Raw genomic sequence first — 22,449 nt, 5'->3', positions numbered from 1 at the left:
AAGGAAAAAATATGTCGCTGTGTTTGAATGAAATGTCAGAATCTCAGCAGATTTGCGTCATGATTTCAAGTTAATTTTTTTATATGATCGGATATGGGCTGAAGATATATTTATCACTGTGTTGTTTTATCGCTGTAGTGTATGTATGTGTGTATATTTTCAGCTGTGGCGATATTTTACACATACACATATATATCTATATGAGAGTATGTATGTATGTATATGTAATATGTGAAATGTTATATATATAAACACATATATTACACTTACATACACTCACATACATACATACATACATACATACATATACTATATATAAATATTCAAACAGCAGTATATAATGTATCCCCTGCGCCTTATTTACATCGAGAGTAATTAACACGAAGCACACTGCAGTATGTTATTATATCCTGAAAGAATTCCAGTGTTAGCAGCTCATCATTACTTCCAACAAGACGTGACGTCACACACACACACACACACACACACCACGGAAAGTTAGATAATGGCGTTGTCGCAGCGTTAATCTCTGCCTCGACAGTTTTATTTTTTTTTTATTATATATATTTTTTCGGTCTCTAAATACCTGGCGGAAATAGATTTTGCATCCGACCCGTCGTTAAAAGTTAATTACCATCCGTCTCTCTCTCTCTCTCTCTCTCTCTCTCTCTCTCTCTCTCTGGTAGTCGCTGTCGTTCGTCGTCGCTGGTGGTGGTGGCGGGTGGGTAGTTAGTCTGGCCTGGTCAGGACATGATTAGCCGTAATGGCTTCCTCTATTGATGTATTGATTAACTGCTTTTGCTCCCGATGTGAATAAGTTTATGGTCTTGCCGCCACCAGGGAGTTTAGCTGCCTTACGCTAAGGTTTCGTGCTCACTTTAGACTTCCAACCTCTCTCTCTCTCTCTCTCTCTCTCTCTCTCTCTCTCTCTCTCTCTCTCTCTCTCTCTCTCTCTCTCCCCCTGTGGTAGGGGAGATATAGGGGAACATGATTTTCCTGTGATATCAGGTTGTCACCTTGGAGTGTTTTTATTAAGCTACACAAAATATATATTATGCTAATTCTAATATATACAATTATATGTACATGTATCTATATGTGTGTATATATATAATATATATATATATATATATATATATATATATATATTATATATATATATATGTGTGTGTGTGTGTGTGTGTGTATATATATATATATATATATATACTATATATATATATATATATATATAGATATATTATATAGATATATTATATATACTATATATATATATATATATTATTATATAGATATATAGATATATATATATATATATATATATATATATATATATTATATATATATATATATATAATGTATATGCATGACTGTATATTATTTTTTTCTATACTAGGAGGTAGTAGCAAGAGTACGAGAAGAACAGATTAAGGCAAACGTTAGTAAGTTAGGAAGTAATAATTTAGTAAGTTGATAAGTAATAATTTAGTAGGCTGATAAGTAACTTAAGACGTTGATAATTATTTACTGGCCTTTCACTCTAAAAGAACGCCCCCTTAACATACACCCAGTACCGAACTTGATAATATGCCATTAATTAAGCAGCGAGAGAAATCATTCGGGGTAAAAAAAAGTACACGGTAGCTGGGCTATTTAATTGGTCGTAGTCTCCTTCATTATTTTCTTAACGATTAGCGCCCGTCATGGCCACGCTTCGGGGATTTCATTTATCGATCAGCCTGAACACTTTCCTCTGTCTACGTCAGGTCCCCCCCCCCTCCCCCCCCCTTTCCCACCTCCTCCCCTCCCTTACATCCCCCTTCCCATGTGCAATCAGGGTACCCACCCACCAAGCGGCTTACTGGTATTAGAGGTGTATATATTGCAATTTCATTGCTCAGTTATATACAGTCCCCCCCCCCCGTTTCCCCCCCCCCCTGTTTCTCCCCTTCCCTCTTTCGCTCCCCCCTCCCATTATATACAAAACCCTTTCCCCTCCCCTTCCCTCCTGTGCAACAAGGTAATCACCCACCAAAACGCTCACTGATAGATAGACGAAGTGTATATTTTGATTTCAATACTTACTTACATACAAATCCTTTCCCCCTCCTACACAACCCCTCCCCCTCCCCCCTCGCCCGTGCAACAGTGTAGCCACCACCCGCCCAAAACACTTAAAGATACTCGAGGTGTATAATATTTAGCGATTTCATGACTTACTTACTTACTTACACTTTGCAACACAAGCGCGTCGTTCCAAAATAAGGTCCAATTTCCCTTTTGATTACTGCCGTGACATGCTATTATTAAGAGAAGTAATTAATACTTGCTCTTAAAACAAAACATAAATGATTTTGACGTACCTCATTCGTGTTCTCATTAATCACGTTTGCGTGTTCATTTTCTTGTTCCATTTGTCGAAGCATTAATTTTTTGTAATGACTAGAGCAGCGCATTTCGTTCCTTTGTTTGGTTGGATGAAGCTGCAGTAACCTCGTCAGTGCTAATAGGCCTCTGAAAGGCAAGTTCCTAGGCGTCTGTGACCACGGTAGTTGCGACGCCAGTAGGTGTGTCTTATCCAGTCAGTGAGGTATTTTCTATCCGTTGGTGAATGGCCAGTCAGTATCCAGTCAAGGAATTTATGAAGTTGTAAATTTACTTTTCTCTTTCCATCGTTGAGTGGCCAGTTCCTCGGCATCTGTGACCACCGAAGTTGTGACGCAAGTCTTTCATATGCAGTAAATGAGAGTATGAAGCTGTAAATTAACTGTTTTTTCTTTCCATTGTTACAGGTCCGATGAGGAAGAGAGCTCAGGATCCAAGTATGGCCGGATGGAGTCGGCGGATGATAGCATGCAGGACAAGGAGAGATTTGCCAGGTAAAAAGAACTGTTGGTTTTTATTTATTTATTGTTTTTTTTTTCCTTTTTTTTTTCATTTTCATACAAAGTGCACTTCCCTCCCTTCACCCACCCTCACCTGTACCTACCACTCCACTTCTCCATAACCTCCCCTCCCCCTCCCATTCCCCTCCCTTTCCTTAGACACGTCCCCATTTTCCCCTTCTCTACATATAAAGTTTAAACCACATCACACCCACACACAACCACACATATCTGTATAGGTAATGCCCCAGTATTTGACCACCCACATATTCCCACCCCCTATCCTCCTCCTCCTCCTCCTCCTCCTCCTCCTCCTCCTCCTCCTCCTCCTCCTCCCTCCCATACCCATATCTTTCATTACCTATCTTCCTCTTTCGCCTCTGTACCTGCATCAAAGATGGTGGCTGCCGACCCGTTCATATCTTTATATTCTTTCCCCAATCTAGTCTTATCACTTCATCTGGATGTAGTCTTGAGTTTTGTGACGATCAGAAGACGTTGAAGAAGCTCTCTCTCTCTCTCTCTCTCTCTCTCTCTCTCTCTCTCTCTCTCTCTCTCTCTCTCTCTCTCTCAAGATCTTTTGTCAGATAGTCTGGCTTGTCTTTTATTATTTATCTCTAAATTAGCACCATCGTTTGGCTTTTGTAATATATTAGAGTAAAGGTCACATTTTAAGCAAATTGTTAAGGAGCAGTGATAATAATTCAATGACACGTCCAATATAATATATTGTATATATAATATATATAATATATATATATTTATTATATATATATAATATATATAACACCTTTTATTATATGAAAGTTGTTTAAAAAGAAGATACCAAAGTTATTAGAATATGTTCAACGATTTTCTGTTATTTATCTTACCTTTTAAGTCGATGTACTCTCAACACTTGTCCCCCCAAACAAAGATACTAAAAACGAAGTTGGGTGTTAGAGTGATGTTAGAGAACGCCTGTCATTTGTTATAAGGAATATTATTTTAAGGTTTCCATGCTTGGAGACGCGCAGGATGTCGGAACAACGATAGTGAAAGCCTAAAATTGAAAATCATTCTAGATTAAAATTTTCTTAGTCGAAACCGGTGGAAAGATGAAGATCTGTCTTTTGGAAACCATCTTGTTTCGAATCACTGTCGCTTCTTGTCAGATGAAATTCGGAAATCTAGCGGAATAGAGTAACCAGATTCAAAATATAGTAGTCGCCTGTTGCACAGTTTGGGAAATGCTCGTTTTGCAAATGGTTTAGAATTCGGAAAAAAAAAAAAAATAATGTCGGAAATTGGGGTTGTGTTAAATTTCCCGATTTCCTTTCATATCATCATTTCGTTATGTCTGTTCCCTTTCTGTATAAACTAGAACCGTGCTGCCAGTGCACCTCACGCCGTACACTGTAGACATGGCTTACGTTTTTTTGTTACGAGCCTCAAAAGTGATTATTACTTTAGACATCGTCCGCCATTTCAGTTTTTATTAAAACGATTTTTGACAAATTTTCATTATTTGAGTTTATTTTGTTTACAGTGAAATGTAAACTATCGTTTTGCTTCCTCCTTTATATTTTCATTCTTTCAGTTTCCCGTAAGGGGGTAGTGCTATCAATGCACCTCACACGGTGTACTGGAAGCAAGACTTGAGGTTCTTTGCAGCGTCCCTTCGGCCCCTAGCTGCGACCCCTTTCATTCCTTTTACTGTGCCTCCGTTCATATGCCCTTTCTTCCTTCTTACTTTCCATCCTCCCTCTCCAGAAATTTGTCTCAACACTATTTTTCAGCACTGGATGACCAATGTCAGTTCCAATTCCATAACGTTTGTTCTAAATGATTCCATATTTTCGGTCATTTCCACGATTCTGCAGATTTTGTCTTATAAAACAAACAAAGAAACAAAAAGCAAATACAGTGACATGCCCAGAACATTAGTATTCTCGTCCTTCACTTCTCCGCAAGCACATTTCTTTTTATTTTTGAAAGCACCTCTCCCCAGTTCCTCGCTGTCTCCTCACCGATTGAAGCTTTTCTCACTTATTCGCTTAAAACAAAACACATTCCAAAATTTACGATGAAAGATGTGTTTTCTCCGCAAATATATGATTTTGACAATATTTCTGCCAAAATTTACGAAAAGGAAGTATTTTCTCTGTAAATATATTTTTTTTATTTTTTTTGCTTCTGAGGGCGTAGGTAAATGTAAAAAGTTTAGGAAAAGTAGAATTATTTTTTTCTATGTTTTTTCTCCTGAGAGAATAGGTAAATATTTTTACTTTCAGGTTCCATGTAATTATTGTATTCGACCATCTCGGGCAATGTTTGTAAACGTTGATGTTTGTAAACAATGATATTTATATTTACTTTTAATTGTAAGTTGATTTCATTGGTTAAGGCCTTTGATTTAGCGTACAATTTTTTTTTTACTCTACCACTGAATTTGTTGCTATTGTTTTACCATTATTGATAAGTAGGGTTTTTCAGTCTTATAAGTTACTCTGATAAGTTACTCTGAAAGATCGTAGCAAATTTAACAAAATTGATCATTCGTAGATTATTATTATTATTATTATTATTATTATTATTATTATTATTATTATTTATTATTATTATCTTCTATTTTATTATTATATTTAGAGAATTGTCCTTATCTCGTTTCATTCGCCCACAATTCTTCTTATCAATCCTCTTGAAAAAACAAAACAAAACAAAATGTTCATATATTGACATTCATTTAGTGACTCGACCGACTTCTATGGACAATCATCCAGTTATTAAAAGTTATTAATATTTATATCTTATTTTTATGCAACATTTACAGCTTTTTTTTTTCGTTACCGAGGTTTTATAAATTACTTTGTTACCCTTGTATAATATGCCAGGAACTTAATACTTGATATTTTTTATACATTTCTCTGTTAATTTGTTAATTTATTTTTTCTAGTCCGATGACTGATCTCTTCTCTCTGTATTTCATATTGCCTTCTGTTACGTATTTCGAACGAATGCCATTTTCATTGGAAGCTTGAATTTCAAGTCGGTGGCCCATTTATTGGGTTTCTTCCATATGAATAAGGCTTCAGTTTCTATAGAAAGTAATAATAATGGTAATAATAATAATAACTTTTCTAATAACTAATCTCGTCTTTCTGTATTTCCTATTAATTTCTGTTACTTCTTTCCAATTAATACCATAGTCTTTGGCAGCTTGAATTTCAAGTCAATGGTCCCTGTCGGGGACTTGTTTCATATGAATACGGTTCATCCTCTTGAATAATAATAATAATGATAATAGTAATAATAATGATGTTTTTTTGACTAAAATTCGATCAGCATTACTTCTTATAATTATGTAATCTTCATAATGTTTCCCCACTGATTAGCAGTAGGGGAATGTGAGTCATATTAATAATATAAATAAATAAGTAAACATAAGAAAAATATATAAATAATAATATAAATAATATAAATCCTCCAGTATTACCATCGACGTCGAATTCTTCATAACTACGATTACAACCCTGTAAATATTATCCAGTCGGCATTTCCTTTAATCCTCGCGATAGAGTTAAAAAAAAAAAAAAGAATCTTATGGGGGCCCGGGGTAGAGGCAGGTATTCATATTAAGTGAGAAATATGCATCTTTAACAGGTGTGCGTAGTAGACGTTTGTGGTGGGCGGCGGGAATCGGGCATTGGGGCCATTGGTATGTAAATCTCGCTCGTCGGTTTCATATCTGCATTATCCGATATTAATTTATGTTTTGTGTGACGGGAGCTGCATTGTTAATTGGGGAAGCAGGTGTGTGCGTGTGTGTTCCGTTTCCTTTTGTCGTCGGATTTTGGAAATGGCGAAGCGGATGAAGAAGAAGCTCGGACCCAGGCGGTAGGAGAGTCGTTTTCCAGAGAGATGGTCTTGTTTTTGTTTCACGTGACTTTTGTCCTATAGGCAATGATCTGTTTTTTTTTTGACGGTTCTTGTTTGGCTATTGTGATCGTCATAAGGAGCAGAGCTGCTGTTATTATTATTATTCTTTTTTATTTATTATTTTATTTTATTTATTTATTTTTTGTCTATCACAGTCCTCCAATTCGACTGGGTGGTATTTATAGTGTGGGGTTCCGGGCTGTATCCTGCCTCCTTAGGAGTCCATCACTTTTCTTACTATGTGCGCCGTTTCTAGGATCACACTCTTCTGCATGAGTCCTTGAGCTAATTATTATTATTATTATTATTATTATTATTATTATTATTATTAATTTTATTATTATTTCTTTTTTGGTTATTTTTATTATTAACATAATTTTATTATTTTATTAACTATAATTATATTTAGTATTATTATTGTTGTTATCATTGTTATAATTATTATTATGGGTCTATTTTATTCTTATTATATCACTTGTACTTTATTATTATTATTATTATTTTATTATTATTATTATTATTATTATTATTATTATTAACTAGCAGCATAAATGTTATTCTTGAGAAGAGCCGTTAGACCTTTCTTGTCGGGAAAAAACGACGAGATTTGGATTACAGTGGAATATGAGACTTCGGTAGTGTTGATTTGTAATACCTTTTCTAATGAGAGCCTCGTCGAGGTAATCCGTACTTCACTTACCGTCAAAACGGGAGGACCTTGTCGAGTCAGTCCTCACCTCCTTTACCGTAAAAACGAGCGGGCCTCGTCGAGGTAATCTTTACCTCAGTTACCATCAGCGGGAAGCCCCGTCGAGGTAATCCTTACTAAACAGTACCGTCAGGAAGGGAATACTATAAAACGAGGTCGTATTCTTAACTACTTATCACAACAGGGAGGGTCTCTTCGAGGTTTATAATTATTAACACAGTCATCATCCAAACGGGAGGGCCTCGTCGAGGTAACCCTTATCGCACTTAAGTGAAACCATTCGCAAGATACTTTGCTCTTTCCTGCCCAGTAACTTTATTGTCTTATCTTCAGAATCACTCAAATTCCTGGAGAAATTCCTGCGTGATATCCACACACTTGACCTGGAGAGAGAGAGAGAGAGAGAGAGAGAGAGAGAGAGAGAGAGAGAGAGAGAGAGAGAGAATAAATAAATATGAAGAAAATAAGTTGACAATTAAGACGGGTTTAAAGGAGAGAGAGAGAGAGAGAGAGAGAGAGAGAGAGATTAGTTTATGACTCGTTTCGGATGTGAACAGTTTCAAGAGCAATATCGAATCTTGGTGGCAGGAGGAGGAGGAGGAGGAGGATTATTAGCATTGCGACACGCGGCTCCTAGAGTCCTTACACCTCCATCGGCTTTCGGGGCGCTCCTTAGAAGGAAGTTCAGTCGGCAAGCCGTCGGATGGCCCGTCACGGCTGTGTGAACTCGGGCGCTATTCTGAATTCCTCCTCCTCCTCCTCCTCCTCCTCCTCCTCCTATTCTGAATTCTTTCTTCTCCCTACTTCTATTCCTTATCCTCATCCTTCCACGATTCTGAATTCTTTCTTCCTCTTCTTCTCCCTCTCTTTCTCCTTCTCTTCTCCCCCTGTTCTGAATTCCTTCTTCTCCCTCCTCCTTCTCATCCTCCTCCTATTCTGAATTCCTTCTTTTCTTCTCTTCATCCTATTTTGAATTCCTTCTTCTCCCTCTTCCTCTTATTCTGTCCTCTTATTCTGAATTCCTTCTTCTCCCTCCTCTTATTCCAATCCCTTCTTCTCTTCCTCCTCCTCCTATTCCAATTCCTTCGTTTCCCTCCTCCTCCTATTCCAATTCTTTCGCCTCCTCTTTCTATTCTGAATTTCTTCTTCTCCATCCTACATCTACTCCTCATCCTCCCCCTCCTATTCTGATTTCCTTCTCCCTCCTCCTCCTCCTTAGGATTCCCGAACTGTCATGATGCTTTAATCCACGAACTCTGATAGAAGGGACTTTTTAAAGATTAGCCTCATTCTTCCCCTTCCCCTCCCCCTTCCTCCAACCCCTTCCTCCTCCCCCTCCACATACATATTTTCACATCTTCCCCAGCCTGGTGTCGTCTTCAATATGTTAAATGTGCTAAATTTATATTTGTTATAAATGAATAATCTTTGATATTATTGATTGTGTATAATAATTGTCATCTATATTCTTCTCGGAATAAAAAAATGAACCTTCTACTACTTCAGTTTCCCATGTAGGTAATTTGTTATTAATTTTTTTTTAGTATTTTTCGTATCTTGTATCAAATTGAAGTCTGTTTACTATACTTAAAATCTTCTCGAACAAAAAAAATCTTTGTATAGTGTTCAGTTTCTTATGTAGCTAATCTTGAGATTTTTATTTTTTCTATTTATTTATTTATTTATTAGTGTCTTGTATTAAATTCTTCTCGAATTAAAGAGTAAAAAAACACTTCCGTTTATTGTTCAGTTCCCATGTTATCAGGTTATGATAATTTTTCTTTATGTTTTGCAGTATCTTGAATTAAATTGAAGCCATGTTTTCTCGAACTAAAAAAAAAAAAAAGTTCTACTGTTCAGTTTCCCATGTAGGTAATTTGTGATTTTTTTTTTTTTTTCTTTAGTATCTTTCATTAAACAGAAGTATGTTTCCTCTGCGAGTGTTTTAAGATGGTACTCACGATGTCAGGTTAATAAGGGAACTGAAATTACAGCCTTCAAACCCCGCTTAGAATCCTTGTCACGTTCACTAAAGGATATTTAAAATTGCAATTTTTTTTTTCTGAAATACTTGGAGTGGAAAGTTTTTCACGAGGATGGTGATTATTTTTTTTTTCCTTTTTTGAAAGTTTAGTCTTGCTGTTGTCGTTTGTAATTGAATTTCCCCCCCCCGCTTCGCGTTATTACTGCTAGTTTGTCTTTTTGAATCAAGTATTTACTAAGAAAATGCTATATGATTAGTTTGAAGAAAAGGAAATACTAACCGGGTATTTTTAAGAAAAAATACTAAATTAATATTTTTAATTGAATACGACAATAAGTATTTTTCAAATACTAAAATGAGTGTTTTACAAACTATACAATGAGTATTTTAAGATAGAAATTTTTAAGAAAATACCACAATAAGTATATGTTAAGAAAATAGCACAAAGCATTTTTAAAGAAAATGCTTTATTTTTAAAGAAAATACTGCAATGATTATATTTTAAGAAAATACCACAAATTATTTTTAAAGAAAAGGGTAAAATGAGTATTTTTTTTTAAAGAAAGTAAGGCTTGTTGAGAAAATACTACAATCATTATTTTTAAAAAGTATAGGTCTATTGCAACTCAATTCTTAGGAGGAGAAAACTTGTCGGAAGACTTTTTTGTCCTATCCTCGCCAAGCGAAGGTTTGCGGTGGCATCCTGATGGCATTGTTTCGATCTTATATATATATATATATATATATATATATATTATATATATATATATATATATATATATATATACATACATATTATTTTTTTTTATCACACACATTGTCTGTTTTCGTACTTGTGAGAGTCTAGATAGTCAGACCGGATTCTATTTTTTTTTTTTTGTTTTTTCGGTGTACGAGTGGATATGTTCGTATCTCTCTCTCTCTCTCTCTCTCTCTCTCTCTCTCTCTCTAACCCCTTATTAGGACAGTCGCATTATAAACTCCACTGTTCAAAAACTCCCCACTCAACAATCACATTAACTCCCCCTCTCTCCTCCTCCTCCTCCTCCTCCCTCCCCCCCACCCCCCCCACCCCACCCCACCCCACCCCAACTCTGGAGGAATCCTTCGCAAGCAAATGAAATGTGTTGTCAGTCACGCTTGCAATTTAGATCGACGCAAGACTTATTTATCCCTTTTGGAGGTCGATTCACCTGGAAATCAGGCTGCTCGGAATACAAATCGAGAGAGAGAGAGAGAGAGAGAGAGAGAGAGAGAGAGAGAGAGAGAGAGAGAGAGAGAGATTGCGGTGCTGGACAACCTTATAATCTTTCGTCGTCGGGGATATCGAGGGATTTCCTGCACGGACGAAGGAGGCAAGGGTAGGATTTTTTGATTAAAGTAAGTGCGCGTTGGCATGTGCTTATATTGCGACTGTTCTCGGGCAAATGGAGAGAGAGAGAGAGAGAGAGAGAGAGAGAGAGAGAGAGAGAGAGAGAGAGAGAGAGAGAGACGTCCTTTGATATTTGGGGTCACTTGCTATTTTGTCGGGGAATTGGCATTGGAATTTTAAATTCAGGTCAGAGGGTGAGCGCTGGGACCTATGAGGTCCTTCAGGGTTAAAGGGGAAATTGACAGTAAGAGATTGAAAGGTGTAACAGGAGGAAAACTTTGCAGTTGCAGTGTGAAACAATTGTTGGGAGAGCGTTGAGAGAAGACAGAATTGAAAGATGTTGCAGCCGGGGGCCTATGGGATGCCATAAAGAACCTTAGGTGATGCCTATAGTGCGCTGCATGAGGTGCACTGATGGCACTACCCGCCTCTACGGGGATGTATTTTGTTGAGGAATTTTGTCTCTCTCTCCAACGCGGGCCATGTGGAGTAAATTGAGCAGAAGTGGGTGTGAGTGAATTGTGTGTGTTTGTGTATACACAAACATATTTTAGTGAACCATTTTGTTTGTAGAAGTCATTTCAGAGCGTAAGGAAAAGGTTTCTCTAGAAAGCAACTAATTCGGTGTCCTTCATTGGCAAGGGATTCTTGGAGATGTGTGTGTGCATGCGTTTGTACGCATTTTAGGAGAAGGCGACAAGAAAAAAAAACCTTGGTTGATTTAACAAACGTCCATTTTAAAGAGGAATTGTCAGGCGAGGCTTTCCTCAGAAGCCCACAATGTCTTTACACTTCATTAAGTATTTGAAGAAGGAGTCATTCTTTTTACGTTGTCAGAAAGGATTCTCTCTCTCTCTCTCTCTCTCTCTCTCTCTCTCTCTCTCTCTCTCTCTCTATAATAATATGTTTTCTGACGCTTGTCAGTGCCAAATTTTTCCAGATACATTTACTGCTGTCATAGAGAAAGATTAATGATGTCTTTTTGCATGGGCCACTTGCAGGTTGTAAACACAACAGTTGTTTTAGATAGATCGATATATATATATATATATATATATAATATATTATATATATATATATATATATATTAAAAAATGATTTTTATGACATCACCGTGATTCATACATGCATTAAGCTACAAATGTCCCCTTCGGTTAACAGATATGAGAATATAATAATTCCGGGTAGAGCGATTGGATATTAAAGGACATTGGTAGAGCAAATTGGATATTATACACACACACACATATATATATACTATATAGAGAGAGAGAGAGAGAGAGAGAGAGAGAGAGAGAGAGAGAGAGAGAGGGCCCAGCCGTGTGAATAGGGAGGGTAAAAAAAAAAATCACTTCTATATTTTTTTTCATTGACAAAGAAGCATTTGACAGATGCAGCCAGTAGCTGTCATTTATTGCTGACATGTGACAGGGGATCATGGGAAGGTAAACCTTTGATTATCGATGGTTTGGTTGTCTGTCAGTCGGTGGTTTTTGACATGATGGTGAGGGGGGAGGGTGTGCAGTGGGTGAAGTGCGCGGACAAGGGGTGAAGGGGGGGGGGGGGGGGCTTGTGTGTATGTCTGGGTGGTGTTGCGAAGGGAACCTCCCCGTGTTTGTTTAGGATGCTGTCGAAACTGACTGATAATGGGAGTAATTGGAAAGAAACTTTTATTATTTTGAAAGGTATCGGTTGTAATGCAATGCGTGCATACATGCATAAGTATACTTACAGACATACATACATACATACATACATACATACATAAATATGATATATATATATATATATATATATAGTATATTATATAATTATATCAAATTCTTATTCGCTGAACTTTAAATAAAAGATTATTACTATTACAATTTTATATATATAGATATATATATATATAGATATATTTTATATATATATATATATATATATATATATATATATATATATCTCAAGTATAAAAAGACCTATTTAAACACTGTTTTAAATCTAAGGACTATATTTAGGTGGACTTACTTCCACCCTTATCACTGCTTGATAAAGGTGGAAGTAAGTCCACCGAAATATATAGTCCTTAACTTCATAAAAAACAGTTTAATGGACTTTTTATATTTGAGACTATCCTGTTTTTAAACAAAAGAATTTATATATATATACTATATATATATATATATATATATATATATATATATATATTATATATATATATAGATATATATATAAAATCCACGCTACCTGCAAGTCTGACCATCAGAGCCTTGTGTCCCTGTGTAAAAAAAAAAAAAAAAAAAAAAAAAAAAAAAAAAAAGAATGAAAACATCACAAGATGAAGTCTTCTTCTTGAATGAAAACGAGCCATTCCACTCCATTAGCGAGTCATAATTATAAAAATGCAGCGTTTTTTAAGAACCACTTTTTATGAAGGTCGACTGGTCATCGTATGCACTTCATCCTGATATTCCTCTCTTTATGAACTCTTTGCTATGTCTGTCTGTCCGTCTGTGCTTAACGGGTCACCGGTTTCATTTTTATGCAGATTTCAAAAGGCGTTATTGCCTAATTGGATGTTTTAATTTATAAATAAAGTGTTTTTTTTGTGGTATTTATTGTTTTAACCGTTACAAATGAAAAGGTTTTTTTTTGCGACTGTTGTACTGGTATTATGAATGAAAGTGGTTTTTGTGATTGATGTGTTAACTTTTATTCATGTGAATAGAAGTTTTTTGTCATTGTTAATGTTTTATCTATTACTATAAACGAAAGTTTATTTGATTTTTTATTGTTTCAACTCTGATAAACAAAAGTGTTAGTGTGATTGCTGTTGTTCTAACTATGATAAACAAGTATTTTTATTATTGGTTTCACTATTATCAATACTATATATATATATATATATATATATATATATATATATATTATATATATATATATATATATATATATACTTATATGTGTATATATATATACGTATGATGTATGTATATATTTATACACCGTACGCTTGTGGCTATCGTCTTGTTCAATGTACATGTTTGTGAGTAAATTGATAAATAACGAGTTTTTTTTATTTAAACTGTTCTTAGATAAAAATCCACCAGAGATGTGAAGGACAGCGTATATAATGACGGTTTCTGATTCTGATGTGCTGTTAAACTTGTGAGAGAAGGGATGGGAATCTAATGTTTTATATACCCTTTTAATAGAGACCCCTACAGGTCACCTTACGTGGTGCACTGTATGCATTACTAGAGTTTCTTTGCAGCGTCCCTTCGGCCCCAAGCTGCAACCCTTATCATTCCTTTTGCTGTACTTCCGTTCATTTCATCTTCTTCCGTCGTACTTTGCTTAACCCTCTCCTAAGGATTGTTTCATAGATCAACTGTGAGGTTTTCCTCCTGTTACAGCTTTTAAACCTTTTTACTGTCAGTTTCCATTACGTCGTTGAGTAACCTCATAGGTCCCAGTGCTTGGCCCTTGGCCTAAATTTTACATTCCATTCCGTTCCTTCTTTGTAGAGGTTTAAATCCTTTTGACAGTAGAAGTGTTTAGTTTTGCCAGTTCGGGAAGAGTGAAATGGAGTTTATCGTTTATGGCTATGACGTTTTCAGAACGCGCATCTCACTTCTGTGGCCATTACTTGTTTTTCAGAGTCGTTTTCATTTTGCGTGACAGGTAACTTACGTAGAATCCTTCATTGCTCACAACTGTCGAGCTGTGGCAAAGCCTCCCTGAGGATGTCGTGCAATTGCTAACCCAAACGTTCAAGGGGAGATGCATCTCGTTTATACCCTAAAACAATTTTCCTTGTATTTTAATGATAATATAATTATATTATTATTTACTTATTTGTTAATTTTTTTTATTTCGCGTAACTTCTCTGTTCTTTCCGTATTTCCATTTACCTTCTGTTACTTTTAAATGAGCACCATATTCTTTGGAAGCTTGAATTCTAAGTCAGTGGCCACTGTAGGCTTGTTCCATATAACTAGGGTTCATCGTCTCAATATAGTGATAATATTAATAATAATAATGATGGTGATGATGATAATAATAATAATAATAATAATAATAATAATAATAATAAAAACATTTCTTTCAAACGAACGCCTTATTCTTTGGAAACTTGACTTCCAAGTCAGTGGTTTGTTTCATATGAATAGGGTCCATCGCATTAATATAAAATGTATTCGTAATAATAGTCGAGTTGAACCCCGTGGCATATTTACATAGATAGATTCATGCCAACTACTTTTAATGGATAAGCGTAAAATACTTTTTGTAATATTCTAGAATGGCTTAATGTATCTTACGAGAAGAGATAAGGCATCTTACAAAAATATAAGGTTTGCTATAGTAATTTGCATTTCTTAAAGATTGGCAGATAATATCACACTCGTGTAAGGATAGCTAGTAATACAGTTTGTAGTATATAATAATAATAATGTTTTGTTTCAAGTTGAATAAAGTTTGAACTTTACAAACTGTTTGTGATACATATATAGGTTGTATGGAGGCCAGTAATTATTTTCTAAGAACACAAGATAGAGAAAGGTGACCTTGATAACATAAGGAAAAATAAAACAAAAACTTCATTTGTCGTAAGTGAAACTCGCAACTTGAATTTGTGATCGAAAGGAAAGGAAGACACTAATGATACTAAAGAAAAGGTCAAGTGAACATTAAACTATAATGGAAATGTGTAAAGATAAGAGACTTATATGAAAAAATGCATGAAGGAAAGGAACTATTAAACCGAGCTGTATCTAGAAGAGTTTTTTTCCTTTTTATTTTACTGTTTTAGTTTTTTTCCCCGACGTAACGCCGGAAATTAACTATGGATGATCCTGGTGTCTTTATTTTTTTCTCTCCTCCTCCTCCTCCTCCTCCTCCTCCTCCTTTTCGATTGTCTTCTTTGTAACTATTTCTTGCGGTCCTTCTTCTGGCCGGAAGGGGATAGGGGGATGGGGAATGGGGGTGGAAGGGAGTGTGGGCTACAGGGGTTATTGCTAGTGATTACAGAGGGGGGGGGGAGTTGAGGTCTGGACGGTGTAATTGCAACCTGCAATATTGCTCTGGGCGACTTTGGGTGTTACAAATTCAGATAACAATGACGGTATTGTGATTTTCGTTGCTCCCAAAAGGCCCTAATCACCGCTTTTGAGTGGCAATGTCATATTAATGGTTAAACGGTGCTGCTGACAGCGCACAGGCTCTCTCTCTCTCTCTCGTCTCGCTCTCTCTCTCTCTCTCTCTCTCTCTGACTGAATGCAACATTGTCTAGTGACACTGGAAGGAAGAGAGATGGGAAAGTTTTATATGACTCTCTCTCTCTCTCTCTCTCTCTCTCTCTCTCTCTCTCCTCACTGACTGCATTCACTGAGAGAGAGAGAGAGAGAAGGTTTGGATTTTACGATCGAGTCCTTAATTGTTTCCACTTAGACCGAAATGTAATGATTGTATTTATTGTCATTTGTATTTTATTTGTCATTTATATTTTTCATTTTTTATTTATTATCATTTTTTATATTAATTTATATTAACAGAATGAAAATCTTTATTTGTTTACGTCATTATTTATAATATCTTGAGGCGATCAGATGTGAAGTTACTTCTTTTTATAAGTATGCAATTTTAGATTTCGGCTTTTCTGTTATTTTGTTCTAATAATTCATGCGCTATATTACTCAGTGATTTTGAAATACTTGCGTTCTTACCAAAGAATAAGGCGGTGATCATCATTATCTCATATTCCTCTCTCTCTCTCTCTCTCTCTCTCTCTCTCTCTCTCTCTCTCTCTCTCTCTCTCTCTCAGCGGTCAAAGTAATTGATGGTTTCTTTATGAAAATGAACTTTCCTAGTTGTAAATTGGAGCAGTAAAATTTCCTTCAATAGTGGAAGATTCTCTCTCTCTCTCTCTCTCTCTCTCTCTCTCTCTCTCTCTCTCTCTCTCTCTCTCTCTCTCTCTCTTCTGACGGACACTCTAACTCGTGCAGCCGTACCCAGCAAGTGATATGACTTGCAATCACAGTAGTACAGTAACAGTAACACTTTCACAAAACTTCCATCCAGATAGAGCTTGTTAGAACTTGTTTATGATGTTCAAATAGGACTTGTTTATAAGGTTTGACTAGAACCTTGTTTATAAGGTCCGAATAGAACTTGTTTGCGAGGTTCAAATTGAACTTGTTTGTAATGTTCAAAAAGAACTTGTTGATAAGGTTCAAATAGAACTTGTTTATGATTTCCATATAGAACTTGCTGGCCAGATTCAAATAGTAAAGCTTTTTGATAAAGTCCAAATAGAAATTGTTTACGAGGTTCAGATAATAAAGCTTGTTGATAAAGTCCAAATAGAAATTGTTTACGAGGTTCAAATGAAACTTGTTCATAAGGTTCAAATAGGACTTGTTTACGAGTTCCTCCTTGCGAGTCATATCCAGGGAACGAAAATGGCTTTAGTGTTTTTTTTTCTTTTTTTATCAAAGGTTTTCTGACAATGATGGATTATCAGTTTTTTTATTATTTTTTGTATACCTTTTCCGATTATAATCGAGGTAAAATAATTAGCTTCCAGTATATTTTTATTTTTTAATTTTTTTTATTTATTTATTTTTTTTATAGGTCGTACATGTTTTTGTCACTATCATTATTATTGTTATTGTCACAACCGCCGTCAATAACCATAGTGACGTCATCATCATCATCATTGTCACTATTTATTGCTCTTTTCTCTACGGTCGGATGACTGTGGCAGGATGAAGGATGGGTGGCACCGTGATCAGTTGGTCATCCATTTTATCCCAGGTAATTCACCCATTCCCTGCTCTCTCTCTCTCTCTCTCTCTCTCTCTCTCTCTCTCTCTCTCTCTCTCTCTCCAGGCGTTGTAATTAATCCTTTTTGCCACCAAAGGAGTAACTGTTGATCGAGGTACGATTTTTGTTTGTATATCAAACTCCTGAAGGAGAGAGAGAGAGAGAGAGAGAGAGAGAGAGAGAGAGAGAGAGAGAGAGAGAGAGAATGTCTCTCGCATCACGTACTGAATCTGATGCGATGACCTCTCCCTTCTCCTCTCCTCCCCCCTCCCCCAATCCCCCCCTCATCTCCAGCAAATCACATACCTACCCTCCCACCCACCCACTCCATCTCCATCCGGGAAAGCCGATGGGTGGGAGAAGGAACGAGGAAAGAGATACAGAAGAAAGAGAAAAAAAACAGGAAGAGAGAAGAAATAAAAAAGAGTAAGTAGAGGAAGTAAGTTAAAAAGAAAAAAAGGAAAAGGAGATAAAAAACTAACAATAAGAAAAGATTTAAAAGAAATAAAAGGAGGGAAAAAGGATGTGAAAGTACAGAGTTTTATGGCAGAAGAAAGAACGAAATAAAGAGAGGAAAATTCGGGGGTGGAGGGAGGGGAAAGGGATGGGGATTTTGAAATGAAAGGAGGAACAGGAGAAAGGGAGGGAAGCCAATGGAACGAGGAATTAGATAAAATTGAAAAGGAATATGGGAGGGTTTCAGGAAGAGAGAAAAACGAAACGAAAAGAGAGTAAGACAGGGACGGAGGGAGGGAAGGTAATTTTGAAATGTAAGGAGGAGGAAGACGGAACTAGGAAATAGATGAAAAGATAATAATGACAATAAAAGATAAAGGATGAGTGAAAGAACGAGACGAAAAGAGAGTATAAGAAAGACAGGGAGGGGGAAGGGAAGGGCAGTTGAAATGTTGGGTGGGAGTGGGAAAGGGAGAAAGGGTGTTGGGGGGGGGGGGCGGCAAGGAATGGCTAATTAAACCAAGGCGGGCTGGCCGAAAACAATGAGGTGTGTGGGGTTTGGGGGGGGGGAGGGGGCGGTGGGCCAGCCAGTTGCAGATTGGGCGTGTTCGTGCGCTGCCTTAGTCCGGCGTCACGAGCTGCCTTTTGGGGGGCAGGAGGCGTTAAACTCGCCTTCAGTGTGCTCTAACTCCCCGCCATTATGCTCCAAGGTAAACATCAACAAGAGAGAGAGAGGCCCTTCCACTCTCTCTCTCTCTCTCTCTCTGTCTAACCCCAAGTCTCCTACTCAATCTGGACATCCATCTTAACTTCGTCAAAGGATCAGCCACCCATGTCCACCCCACTCCACTGGAGTCTCTCTCTCTCTCTCTCTCTCTCTCTCTCTGCGTTTCAGAATGACTTAATTTTCGGTAACTTATTTCCTCTTAGCCATACTAGAATTCTCTCTCTCTCTCTCTCTCTCTCTCTCTCTCTCTCTCTCTCTCTCTCTCTCTCTCTCTCTCTGCTTTTAAGAATGCCTTTATTTTCGTCAACTTAATCACTCGGTCGTTCTAAAAAAACTCTCTCTCTCTCTCTCCTCTCTCTCTCTCTCTCTCTCTCTCTCTCTCTCTCTCTCTCAGAAACATTACGTTAATCCTCGCTTTAAAAATTGCTCTAGTTAACTTAGGTGTTGTAACATTTTTGACGACGACGAAAATGAGCGTTGAAGCTATTTTTCAGCGTCGAGGAAGGAGAATTAGGGCTTCGTTAAACATGTGTTCCATTCTGAGAGCCTCCTCACCCTGTCATTAAACGTTTCACGCAATATGGCGCTGCTTAAACTTTTGCGTCTTGTTGAATGACTTGATTCGGTTGATTCATCTCGACGAGAGCTTTACAAAGTCCTCGTAGTCTTTAGCTCATGCAGCCTCTATTCCATTTAAATTTGCAAATGCATGGTGCGAGTTGCAAGGTCAACAGTTAACCGGTTAGATCAATCAATCATAATTTCTCATACTAATTTATATATATCATGTTCATTAGGACGCTGAATTATCCTGATGGTTTCCGGCGCTTGGGTCCTCAAGACCTAAATTTCATAATCAATCAGTCATTCCATATCCATCCTAGAATATGGAATTCTTTATCAGTCATTCATTCTATTCGCATCCAGAATGACCTCATTTTGTTTATTCTTCTGGACTAAGGCTTTTCCAAGTCCAGACAGTCTTTCTTCCATATATAAATTTGCAAATGCATTGTGCAAGTTGCAAATTCGACATTCAAACAATTTGATCAGTTGCTTATCCTTTCTGTTTCCATCCAGAATATAGAATTTTTTATCAGCCACTCATTCTGTTCTCAGCCAGAATAAGTTTTTTTTTTATTTTATCAGTCAGCAAATCTATTAACTAGTGGAAGGGGATTGTGCTGTTAATAAGTCTATTTAGTGGAAAGGGATGGTGGTAGCGTCAATAAATCTAGTTAGTGGAATGGGATAGTGATGTCAAATCTATGTAGTGGGAAAGGATTGTTGTGTCGATAGATCTATTTAGTGGAAGGGGAATGTGGTGTCTGTAAATCTCTTTTGTGGAACAACCAATCGCTAAGTTATGATAAAATTACAGATTCTTTTGAGAAACAACCAAAGCTCTCTCTCTCTCTCTCTCTCTCTCTCTCTCTCTCTCTCTCTCTCTCTCTCTCGACGACCAGTTTCGAAAAATGAAGTAATTATTTCTGTTTTTTTATGGTGCGAATATTTATAAGGGCTTATGGTATGTTCACGCGGTCAAGTTTTTCTAGGGTCTAAACTCTGGCTGTACTTAATGGTTCATGTGTATGTGTGTGTTTTCATAATATTTGAAATCCTAACATAGTATACGTATGGGTAGGTATACAACAATTGTTTATTCTCGCTCTCTTTCTTGTCTTCTTTGCCTGTCAGCTTAAGGCTACTAGTGGATTGTTTTCATTGACCTTTACTTATCTAAGTATGTTACATATTTCATAAGCACTTTATCTTTGTAAGTACTTCAGTACTACCCCTGAATTGGTTGATTGTGGAGCCATTTTAGTTTTCTGTAAAAGATCACTATTGAGATGGCTTTGTCTGCCCGTCCGCACTGTTACTGTCCGCCCTCATATCTTAAAAAAGTGCTGACTAGAGGGCGGCAAATTGGTATGTTGATCATCCACCCTCCAATCATCAAGCAGACCAAATTGTAGCCCTGTAGCTTCAGTAGTTTATATTTTATATAAGGTTATTGTTAGCCATGGATCGTGCGTCTGGCATCGCTAGATTTTTCAAGCCGCCGACGCATCTTCACTTGACCGTTGTTCGGTCGTGGCTGAGAGTTTCATACTGCAGCACATCGAGAGTTTCATTGAGCATTATACGGTGTGTTAAACAGTACAGTCACTGGAGTTTCATTTCTTGAGAAATTTGAAAAAAAAGTGACCTTTTATGTCAGTGTCAGTATATCCATATGTGGTTACTTTAGAGGAATATTGCAAACTACGTTGTAGATTGTCGTTTTCCAAGCATTTCAAGATCCTTCTCTTGGTCAGGTCGGCACCGTGACCTCGTTCTGACACTCTGGATGCTGGTTCGAATCCTGCTATGCATGGACAGCAGGGTTATTCCATAATCCTGCATTTGGATTTAATGCTTTGTGGTGACCAGCATGTCCAAAGAAAAAAAAAAGTTAAATAAAAAAATGAAAAATACTAAGTCGTAATTTCTGTATCGAGCGTATATGATGTTCTTGAAGCAATTATCTTTTACATGTTAAAATATTTTATTTTTTGGTGTATTCTGTAGGATCTCCTGAAGACATGATAGGATATTTAACTTTGTAGTGTATTTTGTAGGAAATCGGGTATAACATTTTTGAAGTAATTTTAATTGTTTTGACTTTGATAGTGTAAATTTTGTAGGAAACTCGGATACATTTTAGGTAATATTTGAAAACTTGTAGGTTAATTTGTTAGGAACTCATATATACATTTTAGGTCGGGATATTTGACTTTGTAGTGTAATTTGTAGGAACTCGGATATACATTGTAGGGATATTTGACTTTGTTGTGTATTTTGTTGGAACTCTGGTATACATTTTAGAATATTTAATAACTGTATTCTGTAAGCTCTCGTGTATACATGATAGGATATTTAATTTCGTATTGTATTTTGAAGGATCTCCAGTACAAACGATAGGATAAACGTGTTTTGCATAGGATGCTAGAATGCCGTGTGCATCCCACCAAAGTAAAAGACAAAAAAAAAATGTCAGACAGAATAGTTGATACCGAGTCCGTCCAGCTGGGTCCGCCGTCAAACTAGTGATTTAAATTATAACCTATTATCATGTAGCTTCCTGGTTCTAAACAAACCCCCCTCCCTTCCCCTCCCTCTCTCCTCTCGTCCCTTCCCCTCCCTCCCCCTCCCCATCCCACCCTTTCCTATTTTTTTTTTTTTTTTTCTTTTTGCACCCCAGACGTTTTATTCAACACAATGAATATATCCTAACTGGACTCTAACCCGCCTACTCACACCCCATCTCACCCATTCCCCCTCCCTCCTTCCTCCCAACCCCCCCCCCCCGGGTAAACCCCTCCCCCCCCCCCCCCCCCCCCCCCCCCCCCCCCCCCCCCCCCCCCCCCCCCCACGACCCTCCTCACTCCCCGGGCCCCTCTCATGTGCTTCATTTCGGCACTTCCGTCCTGCAGTATTTTTGTGTGTAGACATATTTTTTCCAGAGTTCTCTCTCTCTCATCTCTCTCCACTCTTCTCTCTTCTCTCTCTCTCTCTCTCTCTCTCTCTCGTATCAAGTTGCTGAAT

General features: G+C 37.1%; 1 protein-coding gene across 1 annotated transcript in view; it reads left to right on the top strand.

Annotated features, from left to right (window-relative positions):
- LOC135206206 (aryl hydrocarbon receptor nuclear translocator homolog) overlaps positions 1-22,449 on the top strand; it is a 180,697-nt gene that overhangs the window by 86,539 nt on the left and 71,709 nt on the right. Inside the window, 1 exon segment of the mRNA XM_064237544.1 lies at positions 2,793-2,879. Within this exon segment, the coding sequence (XP_064093614.1) occupies positions 2,793-2,879 (87 nt within the window).

This window comes from Macrobrachium nipponense, chromosome 29 (genome assembly GCF_015104395.2).
Source record: "Macrobrachium nipponense isolate FS-2020 chromosome 29, ASM1510439v2, whole genome shotgun sequence".
Lineage (NCBI taxonomy): Eukaryota > Metazoa > Arthropoda > Malacostraca > Decapoda > Palaemonidae > Macrobrachium > Macrobrachium nipponense.
This window is presented reverse-complemented; position numbering and strand designations above follow the sequence as displayed.